The 13,878-nt window shown below is 37.9% G+C and overlaps 1 protein-coding gene across 7 annotated transcripts in view; it reads left to right on the top strand.

Moving 5' to 3' along the window:
• The window catches only part of LOC126235807 (WD repeat domain phosphoinositide-interacting protein 2), an 85,341-nt gene extending 81,431 nt beyond the window's left edge, over positions 1-3,910 (top strand). For all 7 annotated transcript variants that reach the window (XM_049944646.1, XM_049944643.1, XM_049944641.1 and 4 more), the window contains one exon: positions 1,008-3,910. In XM_049944646.1, the coding sequence (XP_049800603.1) occupies positions 1,008-1,014 (7 nt within the window). In that variant the 3' untranslated portion in view covers positions 1,015-3,910. The remainder of the gene's footprint in view (positions 1-1,007) is intronic.
• The last annotated feature ends 9,968 nt before the right edge of the window (positions 3,911-13,878 follow it).

Genomic DNA, 13,878 nt, shown 5'->3' with positions numbered 1-13,878 from the left:
TAAAGGGAATAAAAGAAAGGAGTTAGGTAAGGTGCGAATAAGGTGAGAATACTGTATAGAGATAGAATGTGCCATCATTTATTGATAAAATGATAGTTATAGGGAAGTTAACACTTTGGCATATGAGCTGGAACAGAAAGAAAATCCAGCTATTGCCAATGTTCAGTGTGATCACATAAACAGCTTACCATATGGATACAGAAGCAAGAGCAGGTTTACTTTTGTTACTTGGCATATTATGTTAGCATAATAGTGATTATTATGTAAACTCAGAGGGATGATGATAATTCACATCATTCGTTGCTTCACATGCAAACTTGCCCAGGATTGACCCCAGCCTGGCTTCAGAGCTTTTGAATTGACTCAATCTTTTAATAAATGCCAATATTTTTCTGTTTTTTAATTGACTGTAAATATTTTGTCTTTCATAGCTTTTCCATTTGTAGGGGTTTTAGTCCACCATGTGTCAAACAATAGTGTTCTGATATGTTATTGCATATTTTTGAAAACTCTATTGTAAATGTTTGGCAATCAAATCCTTGAACACTCTTTTTGTGAGCTGTGTTCATGGTGTCTTAAACTAAGTGCACTTTATGTTTAACATTCAGTATTTCAGGATGTAGTATGTTATAAATTTTTGTGTAAATGGGAATTTGGCTTGTGATAGAGCATCATAGGTAACAAATTAATTTATTTTATCATAGGAGTAATCTTACTATGTTTAACAGCAGGTGGTAAAATAACTCCGGATTTTTTAATTTTAGTAAACTGTAGATAAACAGTGTTGCAGTTGAAAATGTGAATAACATGAGCAAGTAAGTGTTCTATAAAATAACGCAAACTGTGCATACAATATTCATTTTTTAAGAAAGTTGAAAATGAATTAAAATTATTGTAAATCATCTACCTAAAAATATTAAACTATGATACTACGCTTTTATGTTTACTATTTTGTATTATAATTCTGAAATATTTTCATTCATTTTTTGGTTTTCTGGTGTTTTCAGAATCTGAAAAATTCCATGAGATGGCAGCTGCAACAGAATCACCCCCAAAAGGTGGTTTTCGATTTGATGATGAAAGTGAATTTCCACCAGTCACCCAAAAAACAGAATAGTGATTGTTCTGTTTATGACGCGGCATATCGACAAAGACCTCTTACAGAGTGTAGAGGCATTTTCATTGTACTGTTTACTATGTGTGTGACACAGTTATTGCAAGGTGCATAAGTTCTTTTCCTAATTCGTGATGTATGAATTATGTAAATAACTGGTGCATACGTACAAGAATAAACACAATGAATGTTACTGATCTGAGAAGAAGTGCAAAAGCTTGTTGTGCACATGCATTTGAGATGTGTGTATCCTCATAGCTGCATTATGCAAAGTGGTAGAATTGATATGTTATTGACTGAATTCAGTTTACAGAATTATAATCACATTGTTGGCAATGGTGGTATCTTGAATAGCAGTTGTTTTACACATTTTAGAATTTTGTATTTGATAATTCCATCATATTCAAATGAGACAGAATTTTGATTACCACTGACATTTATAGCCAACACCTACCTGCTTGTGTGTAAAATATTTTAATGTTTGACACTGAGCATTTACATTAATGATGATGGAGAACCTGTTCTCTTTTTGTGATAAAGAATTTTGCTTGTGCTTCCATCCTTGATGTCATGCCTCTCTCATTTCTTTTAGCAGTGGTATGATTGAGCTTGAAGAAAAAAGTTGCACTTCTTTATATGAAAATTGAGTAAAAAAGTAAGATTTTGTAATTTCAGCTCATATTTATCTTTATTAATAGAGCATAAACAGTGAGAGTCCTGCAACTCAAATGATACACACAAACTATTTTTAAACCAAAAGTGCATACATTTCAATGATTTGTGTGTTTTGATATTGCAAAAATGTACATTGTGGTGCTGCACTTGTACACTCCACCACAGTATTTTCCCACATCTGATACCATTTTATGTGCTGATGTGCTTTGTATCTCTCACTGTTAATAAATTAAAGAACTTTCTTATTGGAAGGTCTTACCTGTACCTTTTTTATGTTGTCCAGTTTCTCACTATTACATGTTTTCCATTTGTTTCCTTATGGATTTTGACAAGAAATAAAATTTCAGCTGTGAGCTTCTGCATGTATCTGAAAAGTTTATATTGTTGTACATCATTCCAAATTTTTTCATTTATTTAACTAAAAGACAGTGTTTGTACTGATAACTTACAAATGATACCATTGTTTTAAAATAATTCCATTATTTTGTTGACAGTATGAACAAGTAATTACTTGCTGTGATTGTAGTGTTGCCATTATTAAAGCTCAGTGTCATTTTTATATGTGGGTGTGTATGTGTGCGCACTTGGTTTACATTTCACAATTTTATGAAGTCTGCACAATTCTGTACCCATACTAGCTAAAGCAAAATTATACTAACTTGTTTAATTGTGACAGTGATTGGTGGGCATATCCTCTTTGATCTCTGATGCATTTTTAAAATTTCTGTTGTATCAACAGTCTGTTATATACATTTCGTTCCTGGTAATATTACGCTGATCTTGCTTAAAGTGTTTTTTTTTTTTCTTAAAATGTATGTCAGAATTGTGAACCACCACCAGGCAATCAGATTGGTAGTTTTCAGTTTGTATTCAAGGAAGGTGTGAGAGAGAGAGATGGGTGGGTCACATGTCAATGCTTGTGATGTCTACCATTTACTTAATGCTTTATAGTTAACATTTTTTATGCAGTTGGCAATAAGCAAGTTAAATTTCCTCTGTGCTGGATTCATAAGTAACTGACAGCATTTTTGTGATTAATCACTGATGAAAGTACAAACATAGATATATGATTACAAAGAGATTTTTCTGTCAGCTTGCACAATGATGCTGAAAGGCAGGTGCATATGAGTGGCTATTTATTCTTATCTGATGTTCTCGTACCTTGCTAAAGAAATATTGATCATTTTCTTACTTTAGAGGATCAGACTTTTTTTTCAGTGATTGTGTATTGTGTATTCACCTGAGTTTTGAGAGCAAGTAGAGGAATCAGCAAATCAAAAAAGCTCTGTCATACTTGCAGAATTCTTAATTTTGTTTTTTTCTTGTTTGGCTTAGTGGAGTAATGGAATTACTGTCATTATCAAATGACTACTGATTAATAATGAGGTCTGTATAAGCACCGTGATAATTTTTTTATTAACATTGAAACTCATTATTAATTAGCTGTCATCTGAAGGCAGCCAGTCTCATTGCTGAAAAATCTACCTTATGCTCCTGAACACCAGAGCAGAATACAAATGCTGTGAGGAGAGAAAATTCTTTATTAGATCTGCTTATTTCTCTCTGTTATGGTGTTACACAGGAAAGAAATGTGTGTATGGAAATTGCTGAAGTGATAATTTGTCACAGAGCAGAAACTTGTCAAAAGCAGCCAATGAAAAGTTGTTTAGAAAAGATATTTTCTTCAAATGATTATTGCTGCATGGGCATTGTTTTATTGCCTGTTAGTACATGGTCACATCTTTGCCTGGGACTGGTTATTAACAGAAAAAGCTTTGAGGTCATTGTAAATCTATTGATTGTGTCAAGTCGGGTATCTTTACCAAATGAGATTAGATGAAAGTGGACCACATGAAAGCATGGACAGAGTTGGTCTCTTTATTATGACCATTCACTCGAAGTACAAATATTGTCAGAACTTATTATGTGTTTATGAATGAAATTGTAGTGTTTCGTAAGTGGCTTTTAAATGTCATTCATAGCATTACGTGAAATTATGCAATGACAGCATCATTCCTAATTCAGTTTTGAGTCTGTGTAAACAATTCATAAGAGTTCATAAGAGGGATGAAACTGATACAAAACAAAATTTTTAATAAAGTAGTATTAATCACCAGTATAGTATTGTTTGTTTTATTGTTCTACCACTTAAATTCTATTCAATTTTACTCATTCAGAGACTGGAAAAAAATGTAAATAAATATCATAAGCTTTATACAGTTGCATCCCAAAAAAATGGACACTTTCTCAAAACAGGATGTTAGAAATGTAGAACAAGATAAATCTTAATTACAAGGTATTTGGTGTATTAGATTATCCAGAACATGTAAGTAGTAAGTCCAGAAAGTAGAGGGACATATAGTTCTGTAAAGTCATTTTTAGCAGAAAATTACTTTCAACAAAAAGCCTATACCTCTAGATACCACACATGTGAACAAGTGACTTGTCACACTGTCTATGAGATGGTTCAATAACTATTCCTGAGAAGTACCTGTGCAGAAATCTGGGAAATCCTTGGTGGTACCAATATATTCAAATGTGCTCTATATAATGCAGGTCCAGAAATCTCACTGCTCTTCCCATATGATGGTTGTCTTCACATGAAAAATATGTGAACCATAATAATGCTGTTGTGATATTTATACGTGAAGAGAGACTGGACCAACTAAATCTCTGAAAATAAAAAAAGTGGAAAGTCCAGGTTGTAATAACAACAATATTATGAAAAGGATAGATTGTGACTCACCTTAAAATTGAGTTGCAGACAGGCAGAATGAAAAAACTGTTAAACAGTGACTTTCTGGCCGAAGCCTTCCTCAAAAAAGTAAAGGAAACACACACATTCACACAAGGAGGCATACGTCATGGCTGCTATCTGTAGCGGCTGTTGCTACCAGAGTGCCGCAGCCGCCACAAATAGTAGTGCCATGTGTGTGTCTTTGTGTGTGTGTGTGTGTGTGTGTGTGTGTGTGTGTGTGTGTGTGTGTGGGTGGGTGGGTGGGCAGGGGGGGGTGCTCTTGAGGGTGCATGTGTGCCTTTGTGTGTTTTCTTTTCTTCTCTGAAGAAGGCTTTGTCGGAAGCTCAGTGTCTTTAAGTCTTTACGTTGTGGCTGTCCGCAACTCGATGTGTCATCTTTACAGTGAATAGCAGCCCATCCTTTTCATATTATTGTTAAACCGTCAAAAAGTCACACAAGTGGTTACTACACCTCAGCTTTCCACTTCTCAGCATTTCGCTGACCATTTTATGAAGATCTGGAAGCCTTGGAAGCACTACCTTTTCACTCCAGGGGCCCAAACCTGTAGCTTGGTCTCTTTCCACAATATTCTTGGGATTGTACTGGCCACCACTTTCACTATAGATAAATGTGCAATGAACAGCCCACTTCAAACTGTAGTGAGCTTCATGTCTTGTTTCTTCAGTTACCCGCAGTTTTATAATTGGACAAACCTGTAGATTAAATTTTAAAAATTACAAAAAGTAACTGAATGGTTGAAGTAATCAGAAAACAGTTCATTGTTGTAAGAGGTGTGCAAGAAATGTAATGAGACGGACCTTTTTATCTACCGAAATTTTTATGTATTTATTTTTTTCAAACAACAATATTGTCCCCTTGAGTGTAGTTCCTTTCGGCAGCTATACACCAACAGTCAGTGTTCTTAGTTATGGTAGCAGCACTAAAGGCTTCAACTGGTAGGGCCCTGTAACTTGGTCACATTCTTTCGAATGTTCTTCAGAATCCCAAAATGACGTCCTTCTGAGACATTTTTCAATTTTGGGATAAAAAAGGTCACGAGAACTCAGATCATGTGAATAGAGGGGCTGTGGAAAAACAGGAATGCCTTTTGAGGTAAAAAATTCGGTGATGGACATGTTCATGTGACATAGGGTGTTGTCATAATGCAGCATCCACATGTCTGCAGTGTCCAGTCTCACTTGATTTACCCTTTTCCTTAGCCTTTCAAGGATATCTTTGTAAAATACCTGGTTGACAGATTGTCCTGGATGAATACGTTCCTTATGCATGATACCCAACTGTCAAGAAACAAATCAGCATTGTTTTGATTTGCTCATTCACGCTTTTTTTTTGGTCAAGGAGATATCTCATTGTGCCACTCTTCACTTTGCAGCTTTGACCCGGGATCGTACTCAAAAATCCAGGTTTCATAACCTGTGATCACACAACTCAACCTTTCATGGTCATTGGCTATCATCTCAAGATGATCAACGCGCATGTTTCGTCAGTTGTCCTCTGCTCAGTTGTCAGGTGTTTTGGCACCATTTTGGCACATACCTTTTCCATGTGCAAATCTTTGGTCAAAATTTGATGTGTGGTGAAGATGTTTAACAGGTCACCCATCGTCCTTACTGCTAAACGCCAGTCTGATCTGAACATGCACTCATTTGACATTTTGGTCGGTTTTTGAAGTTGAAGGTCTCCCTGAGCGAGGTTCATCTTCAACATGTTCTCGGCTTCCAAAAATGATTTGTGCCAGCAAAAAAACTTGTGCTCTTAATAGGGAATGTTCTCCATAGACCTGTTTCACCTTATCAGAGGTAACGCTCACAGATTTCCCAAGCTTAACACAAAACTTGATTGCATAACATTGGTCTAAATTCCACTGTCCCATTTTTGTAACTCACAACTTCACTGATGGTGCTCTCAAAAATTACATGGTGGCTGTACAGAACTGAAATTTGGACTGAGCATGTGGAAGGAATGAACACATTGGCCTAAACAAGCAGAACAACAGCATTGCCAGATTGCTGTCAGTTTCATTACTTTTCTCTCACACCTTGTATAGAGTGGGTGTCCTGTGCTACTGATGTGTACACTCAAATAGCCAGATTGCTGTCAGTTTCATTACTTTTCTCTCACACCTTGTATAGAGTGGGTGTCCTGTGCTACTGATGTGTACACTCAAATCTTTGAGTTTAAACAAAGAAAGCTACCAAAAAGTACTTCAGCAGTCCCAGTAGAAGTCCTTCTAAGATCTAATAATAGTACATGTTGTCAGCTACCAGAGATATATGGTTAATGTGTAATTTCTTCCACAGCATAAAGAGGTGTAAATAAAATGACAGTGGTCACTGTCACTGGCTGTAAATGCCTGTAACATGCAAAGAGCATGGCTTGTGTCCTTGGTGTTAGCCTCTGAATCAATGATGTTGTCAATGACAAGCTGCTCTTTTGGGGCCACCAATCTCTGGTTTGCAGCATCTCTTGTTCAGTGTTGTCATTTTTATTATTTCCAGGCACCAAATCTCTTCCTCCTAAGTGACAGGTAAGTGGCCAGAAGCATATCAAGTGGTGTTGACCCCAGGGGATAGCAGGTGGAGGCAATCGAGTGTCCAGTGAAGATGATGTTGGTCATCTACCACAGCATCGTTCTGGGTGGTGTCATCTGTATAGATGGTGATATCGTCTGAGTAGTCAGACCACTGCTGGGGCAGCTGCAGTGGGAGGCAGTCATGTAAGAAAGGCCCGAAGATTTCTATCACTGACTACTTGCTGTCACTATCTGAGTCACCTGTGCTGCCCTTATTTGAGGTGAGACTGCTTGTCCCTGACTGTGGTATCTGCTGGCACAGAGTCCTGCTGTCCTATAGATTGTAATAGGTGAGTTTTCTGAAGCTGGCCCTCTTTGGCTCGTGAAGATTACTGTGGAGTGACTGGAGATCAATTAGTGGCATCAAACAACACCATTCTTGATGACATTAGTGTACATTATGTGGCCATGTGTGAATCTCACTTTGGCTGGTGCCTAGCCCAGTGATCTCTCAAATTTGCATGCACTTAGAGCCGGAGGCCAAAATAGTAGAGATCTGGCAGTGTCCAATGGTGTTGAGGATGTAAGAGATGCAATAAAGTTCGTGGTTGTCTTCCATGGAGTATCTATGAAGGACATTTTCCTTTCTGAAAGGTGTCGTATCAGATGGTATCCGGTCAAATGCGCTTTCAAATACATGTGTCACCAGTTAAGCTGCCGCGTTTCCTACAGCCTCTACAGTGGCGTGGGGGCACAACCATGAACAATTAAGCCAGTGTCAATAATATGCAAGTATCCCCTTTCTTGAGCTCCAGCAGCGTGTGTATCAAGTTCGAACATTCATGCATTGAGCCCATTTTGTGTGTTTGCCAGTTGAATAACACTTACAGACTTGCATAGTGGCCAGGGCTCATGATCTACTGAATGGTTCATTTAATGAAGACTGACTGATTTGTAAATCTGCAATACCTATATATTTTCAACATTCAAAGCTACTGTTAGCAACTGACACTGCAACTACAGCGCCAAAGTTATGTATTATTTTTGCTATTTGATATTAGATGTAGAATAAATTAATACCTGATTTCTCTGTTCATGAACAGCATCTTTTCCTTGCTCCTGTATCCAGTAAAGAACCACGCAGCATGCAAGGAAGTTATAACAAAAGGAATAGATTTTACTGTTGCCACTGTTAGGTCAGCCCCATCTGTTTTCATCATTTGCTGCTCGCATCTGCTCTGTGTCTCTGCAGATGGTATGGTGCAGACGTCATTTGTTTGAAAACCTTGTGAAAAATTCCTCTAATTGCTTTGGCATGAGTCGGGGCGTGAGTTGTTCATTAAATCTACTGTACGAGCAAGGTGCATGACACAGAAGTTTGGCATTCAACAGTTGTGGCACCACTTCCATCCACCACAGCAAGGTTTTACCACATTAGATGGGTAAAATGAGTTTTTAACTGCCCCAAAGCCTAGAAGTGTGTAAAAACCAACAATGGCATGAGTCGCGAGACTGGTGCAGGACCTACTCAGTATGCTGTCTGCCGTTTTTTTTCCACAAGTTGAAATTGAGAAACAGTATGTATCACAACAGGGCAGAGTGTCACTGGGTTCACATTCAGAATGCACTAGCTCTGCACTGATGTGGTTAAGCTAATCTCACTACCCAACTTCAAATTGTGTGAACACTACTCCACATCAAATGATGGACATGGTGGGGTTGCCATCTTCATCAAACAACACATTGAATATAGCCCACTTCCTACCCTAAAGGAAATAGGAACAGATAAGATCTTTGAATGTACAGCCATAAAGCTTACAGATCTAAATCTAATTGTAGCTACAATCTACCATCCCCCCTCCAGTAGTATTAATGATTTTCTGTTACAAATGGACTTGTTTCTATCCAAAATAAATCAGAGGAAACAGGATGTGATTATATGTGGTGACTGTAGAATAGACTTTCTCACCCACAACAGAAACAGGGAAACATTGATCAACATTGCAAAAACTTATAATCTGCATGGCCTTGTAAACGAGCCCACTAGAATAACATGCACATCCAAGACAGCTCTAGATCAAATTTTTGCAAATAGAAATTAACTTAACCCAACTCTAGAAGTATACAATGCAGGATTCAGCGACCACCAAGCTGTCATTCTAAAGGTCGATGTTAGCAAAGATACCTCAAACCCAGTCCCACCTAAAACTTTATGAAGGTTTTTCACCCAAGAAAACTTGAACAAGCTAAATGCCCTCCTTAGTAAAGAAAAGTGGACAGAGATGTACACAGCTAATGATGTCAACATGAAATTCAACATATTTCTTGACAAAATGATCCACCACTTTGAAGAGGCCTTTCCGCAAAAACCAGTAAGAATAAATAATAATAATAATAATAGAAACAAGAGTTGGATTACACCAGCTATAAAAATCTCTTGCAAACATAAAAGAATACTCCACGTGTTATGTAAACAAAGTAGTGACTCCTCCCAACTAACAGAATACTATAAAAACTACATATGTATCCTAAGAAGAGTGATAAGACAAGCAAAAAGGATGCAGAATGATGAGTACATTGACAAATCCAGCAATAAAGTAAAAGCAATGTGGAATATCATAAAAAGGGAAAGAGGGGGAAATGAAAGCTTCACACACGAACATAGAAATCAAACTCCACAATGAATCTATATCTAATCCCGAAGTTGTGGTGAACTCATTCAACAATTTCTTTACAAGCATAGCTGAAAAACTGGTCCAAAATAATCCTAACACAAATTACCAACCAGCAAACCAAAAATGTCACACATGTGCAAAGTCAATTTTCATTACCAAAGTCACTGAAAATGATGTTGCCCAAGCCATCAGAGAGTTAAAAAATTCATATTCAGCTGGAATTGATGGTATCCCAGCAGCTGTAATCAAAAATTGTGAACACACAATTGCTGAACCATTAACTCACCTCTGTGACTGTTCTTTCCAGGCAGATATCTTCCCTGAAGCTCTGAAACTTTCTAAAGTAATTCCTGTCTTCAAAAAAGGTGATAATAAAGATATGAATAACTACAGGCCTATCTCAATCTCATCCTGCTTTTCTATAGTTTTTGAAAACATAATGTCTAAAAAAATGTTGGACTTCATTGAAAAAAAAAAAAAAAAGATTTACTAAGTTTAGCTCAACACGGGTTCAGAAGCAACAAATCTACTGAAACTGCAGTATATGATTGCATAAATATGCTTTTAGAACTGTTAGATAGAAAACAACCCATAACAGGCATATTTCTGGATCTGTCAAAGGCTTTTGTCACTATTGACCACAAAATATTACTGGAAAAATTAGAACACTACGGTATCAGAGGAATTGCAAACAACTGGATTGCTACATTCCTAACCAATCGGATGTAGAGAGTCAGCATGAAATATACTAATAGACAAAGCAACTCAATAACCGAAATACTATCAAGTAATAAAACTGTAAAGCAAGGTGTTCCACAGGGCTCAGTATTGGGACCCCCACTTTTCCTCCTGTATATTAATGACTTGAGCCTGAACATTGATGCACACAAAACAATAATATTTGCTGATGACACAACTGTACTCCTCAAAGGGGAGAATACAGAGGCTGTGCAAAAAGCTGTGAACTTGGCTACTGATCAACTCAGCAACTGGGCAAAAATCAACAGATTAACTGTTGTTGTTGTTGTGGTCTTCAGTCCTGAGACTGGTTTGATGCAGCTCTCCATGCTACTCTATCCTGTGCAATCTTCTTCATCTCCCAGTACCTACTGCAGCCTACATCCTTCTGAATCTGCTTAGTGTATTCATCTCTTGGTCTACCTCTATGATTTTTACCCTCCACACTGCCCTCCAGTGCTAAATTTATGATCCCTTGATGCCTCAAAACATGTCCTACCAACCGATCCCTTCTTCTAGTCAAGTTGTGCCACAAACTTCTCTTCTCCCCAATCCTATTCAATACCTCCTCATTAGTTACGTGATCTACCCACCTTATCTTCAGCATTCTTCTGTAGCACCACATTTCGAAAGCTTCTATTCTCTTCTTGTCCAAACTAGTTATCGTCCGTGTTTCACTTCCATACATGGCTACACTCCATACAAATACTTTCAGAAACGACTTCCTGACACTTAAATCTATACCCGATGTTAACAAATTTCTCTTCTTCAGAAACGATTTCCTTGCCATTGCCAGTCTACATTTTATATCCTCTCTACTTCGACCATCATCAGTTATTTTACTCCCTAAATAGCAAAACTCCTTTACTACTTTAAGTGTCTCATTTCCTAATCTAATTCCCTCAGCATCAACCGATTTAATTTGACTACATTCCATTATCCTCGTTTTGCTTTTGTTGATGTTCATCTTATATCCTTCTTTCAAGACACTGTCCATTCCGTTCAACTGCTCTTCCAAGTCCTTTGCTATCTCTGACAGAATTACAATGTCATCGGCAAACCTCAAAGTATTTACTTCTTCTCCATGAATTTTAATACCTACTCCGAATTTTTCTTTTGTTTCCTTTACTGCTTGTTCAATATACAGATTGAATAACATCAGGGAGAGGCTACAACCCTGTCTCACTCCTTTCCCAACCTCTGCTTCCCTTTCATGCCCCTCGACTCTTATAACTGCCATCTGGTTTCTGTACAAATTGTAAATAGCCTTTCGCTCCCTGTATTTTACCCCTGCCACCTTCAGAATTTGAAAGAGAGTATTCCAGTTAACGTTGTCAAAAGCTTTCTCTAAATCTACAAATGCTAGAAATGTAGGTTTGCCTTTTCTTAATCTTTCTTCTAAGATAAGTCGTAAGGTTAGTATTGCCTCACGTGTTCTAACATTTCTACGGAATCCAAACTGATCTTCCCCGAGGTCCGCTTCTACCAATTTTTCCATTCGTCTGTAAAGAATTCGCGTTAGTATTTTGCAGCTGTGACTTATTAAACTGATAGTTCGGTAATTTTCACATCTGTCAACACCTGCTTTCTTTGGGATTGGAATTATTATATTCTTCTTGAAGTCTGAGGGTATTTCGCCTGTCTCATACATCTTGCTCACCAGATGGTAGAGTTTTGTCATGACTGGCTCTCCCAAGGCCATCAGTAGTTCTAATGGAATGTTGTCTACTCCCGGGGCCTTGTTTCGACTCAGGTCTTTCAGTGCTCTGTCAAACTCTTCACGCAGTATCTTATCTCCCATTTCGTCTTCGTGTACATCCTCTTCCATTTCCATAATATTGTCCTCAAGTACATCGCCCTTGTATAAACCCTCTATATACTCCTTCCACCTTTCTGCCTTCCATTCTTTGCTTAGAACTGGGTTTCCATCTGAGCTCTTGATATTCATACAAGTGGTTCTCTTCTCTCCAAAGGTCTCTTTAATTTTCCTGTAGGCAGTATCTATCTTACCCCTAGTGAGACAAGCCTCTATATCCTTACATTTGTCCTCTAGCCAGATTAACTATCAACACCAAAAAGACAGCTTCCATGAACTTCCACACAACACAAAATGCGAATTCCTCTCAGCCATCTGTCACTATAAATAACCAGTCAATAGATACCGACACTGTTTTCAAATTCCTGGGTCTATGGGTTCAAGATAACCTGAAATGGAATACACATACAGGAAAGGTAAATGCCAGGATTTGTACTGGCTGTTATGCATTGAGTGTACTGAAAACATGTGCTAGCCTGAAAACATTAACCAGTGCATACTACGCTTACATACAAGCCCACCTAAAATATGGTGTCATATTCTAGGGAAATGCTCCAACTGCTCTGAGCACATTCAGAATCCAGAAGAGAGCAATGAGGATTATTACTGGGAGCAAACCCAGAGACTCCTGCAAACCCATCTTCAGAAAGTTGGAAATCCTTACACTGCCTTGCCTCTACATTCTTGAGACTCTAAAATTCTTCAGAAAACACATAGTGCCAACTGACCCCAGAGTTGTAAAAAATAATGAAATACATGAACACAACACCAGGAAAAACGCAAACCTGCATGTTATACATACAGACACTCAACTGTGTAAAAAGGGAGTTTTCCACATGGGCCTCCAACTGTTCAACAATCTTCCCACTAGTATTAAGTCCATCGAAGACAACATAAAATTTAGCAAAGCCGTGAAGTCATATTTGTTATGTCACTGTTTTTACTCTGTAAATGAATACTTAGCACAGTAATCTTGCTGTTTGTGTTAAATTGAAAACATTGAGCAATATAATACATTAGGATACTATAGGCTTACGTTAATATATGTTAACAATGTCAAATGATATTTTCCGACATCTGCAACACACTGTGTACCATCAGATCACATGGAATAAATAAATAAACCGCTTCCCGAATGGAAGGTAACCTGATGAAGCCCAAAATGGTTAAATTTGTATGTAGGGTTAACCTTTCCGCCTAAAGCTTCAGCTCCACAGAAGTTTCAGTCCTATCCAAAGGTCTCACCTTTATCCCTACACGCAAATTGCTCCTTTATTCCCCACCTTCCAGCCCCACAACCTCCTTCCTGTTGGCATTCTAGTCCCTACATATTCCACAGATATCGTTCGTCTCTCTCCCCACCTGTACATTACTATCCCCTCCTCTTCCCCGGCCCCTCCAGAGTGATGATTGCATACCATGTGATAGTTGCATTCCAGCCGAGGAGTTGGAAGTCTTATGCATGAGGTGTGCTTGCTTGTGTTTATGAGTGGTGTGTGTCTCTCTTTTACTGATGAAGGCTGTGGCTGAAAATATTATGTAAGTATCTTTTAATTGCACCTGTCTGCAACTAAATGTGTCTTCTTTACG

This window comes from Schistocerca nitens, chromosome 2, assembly GCF_023898315.1.
Source record: "Schistocerca nitens isolate TAMUIC-IGC-003100 chromosome 2, iqSchNite1.1, whole genome shotgun sequence".
Taxonomy (NCBI): Eukaryota; Metazoa; Arthropoda; class Insecta; order Orthoptera; family Acrididae; genus Schistocerca; species Schistocerca nitens.
Note: the sequence above shows the minus strand (reverse complement) of the source record. Positions and strands in the feature narration are given on the sequence as shown.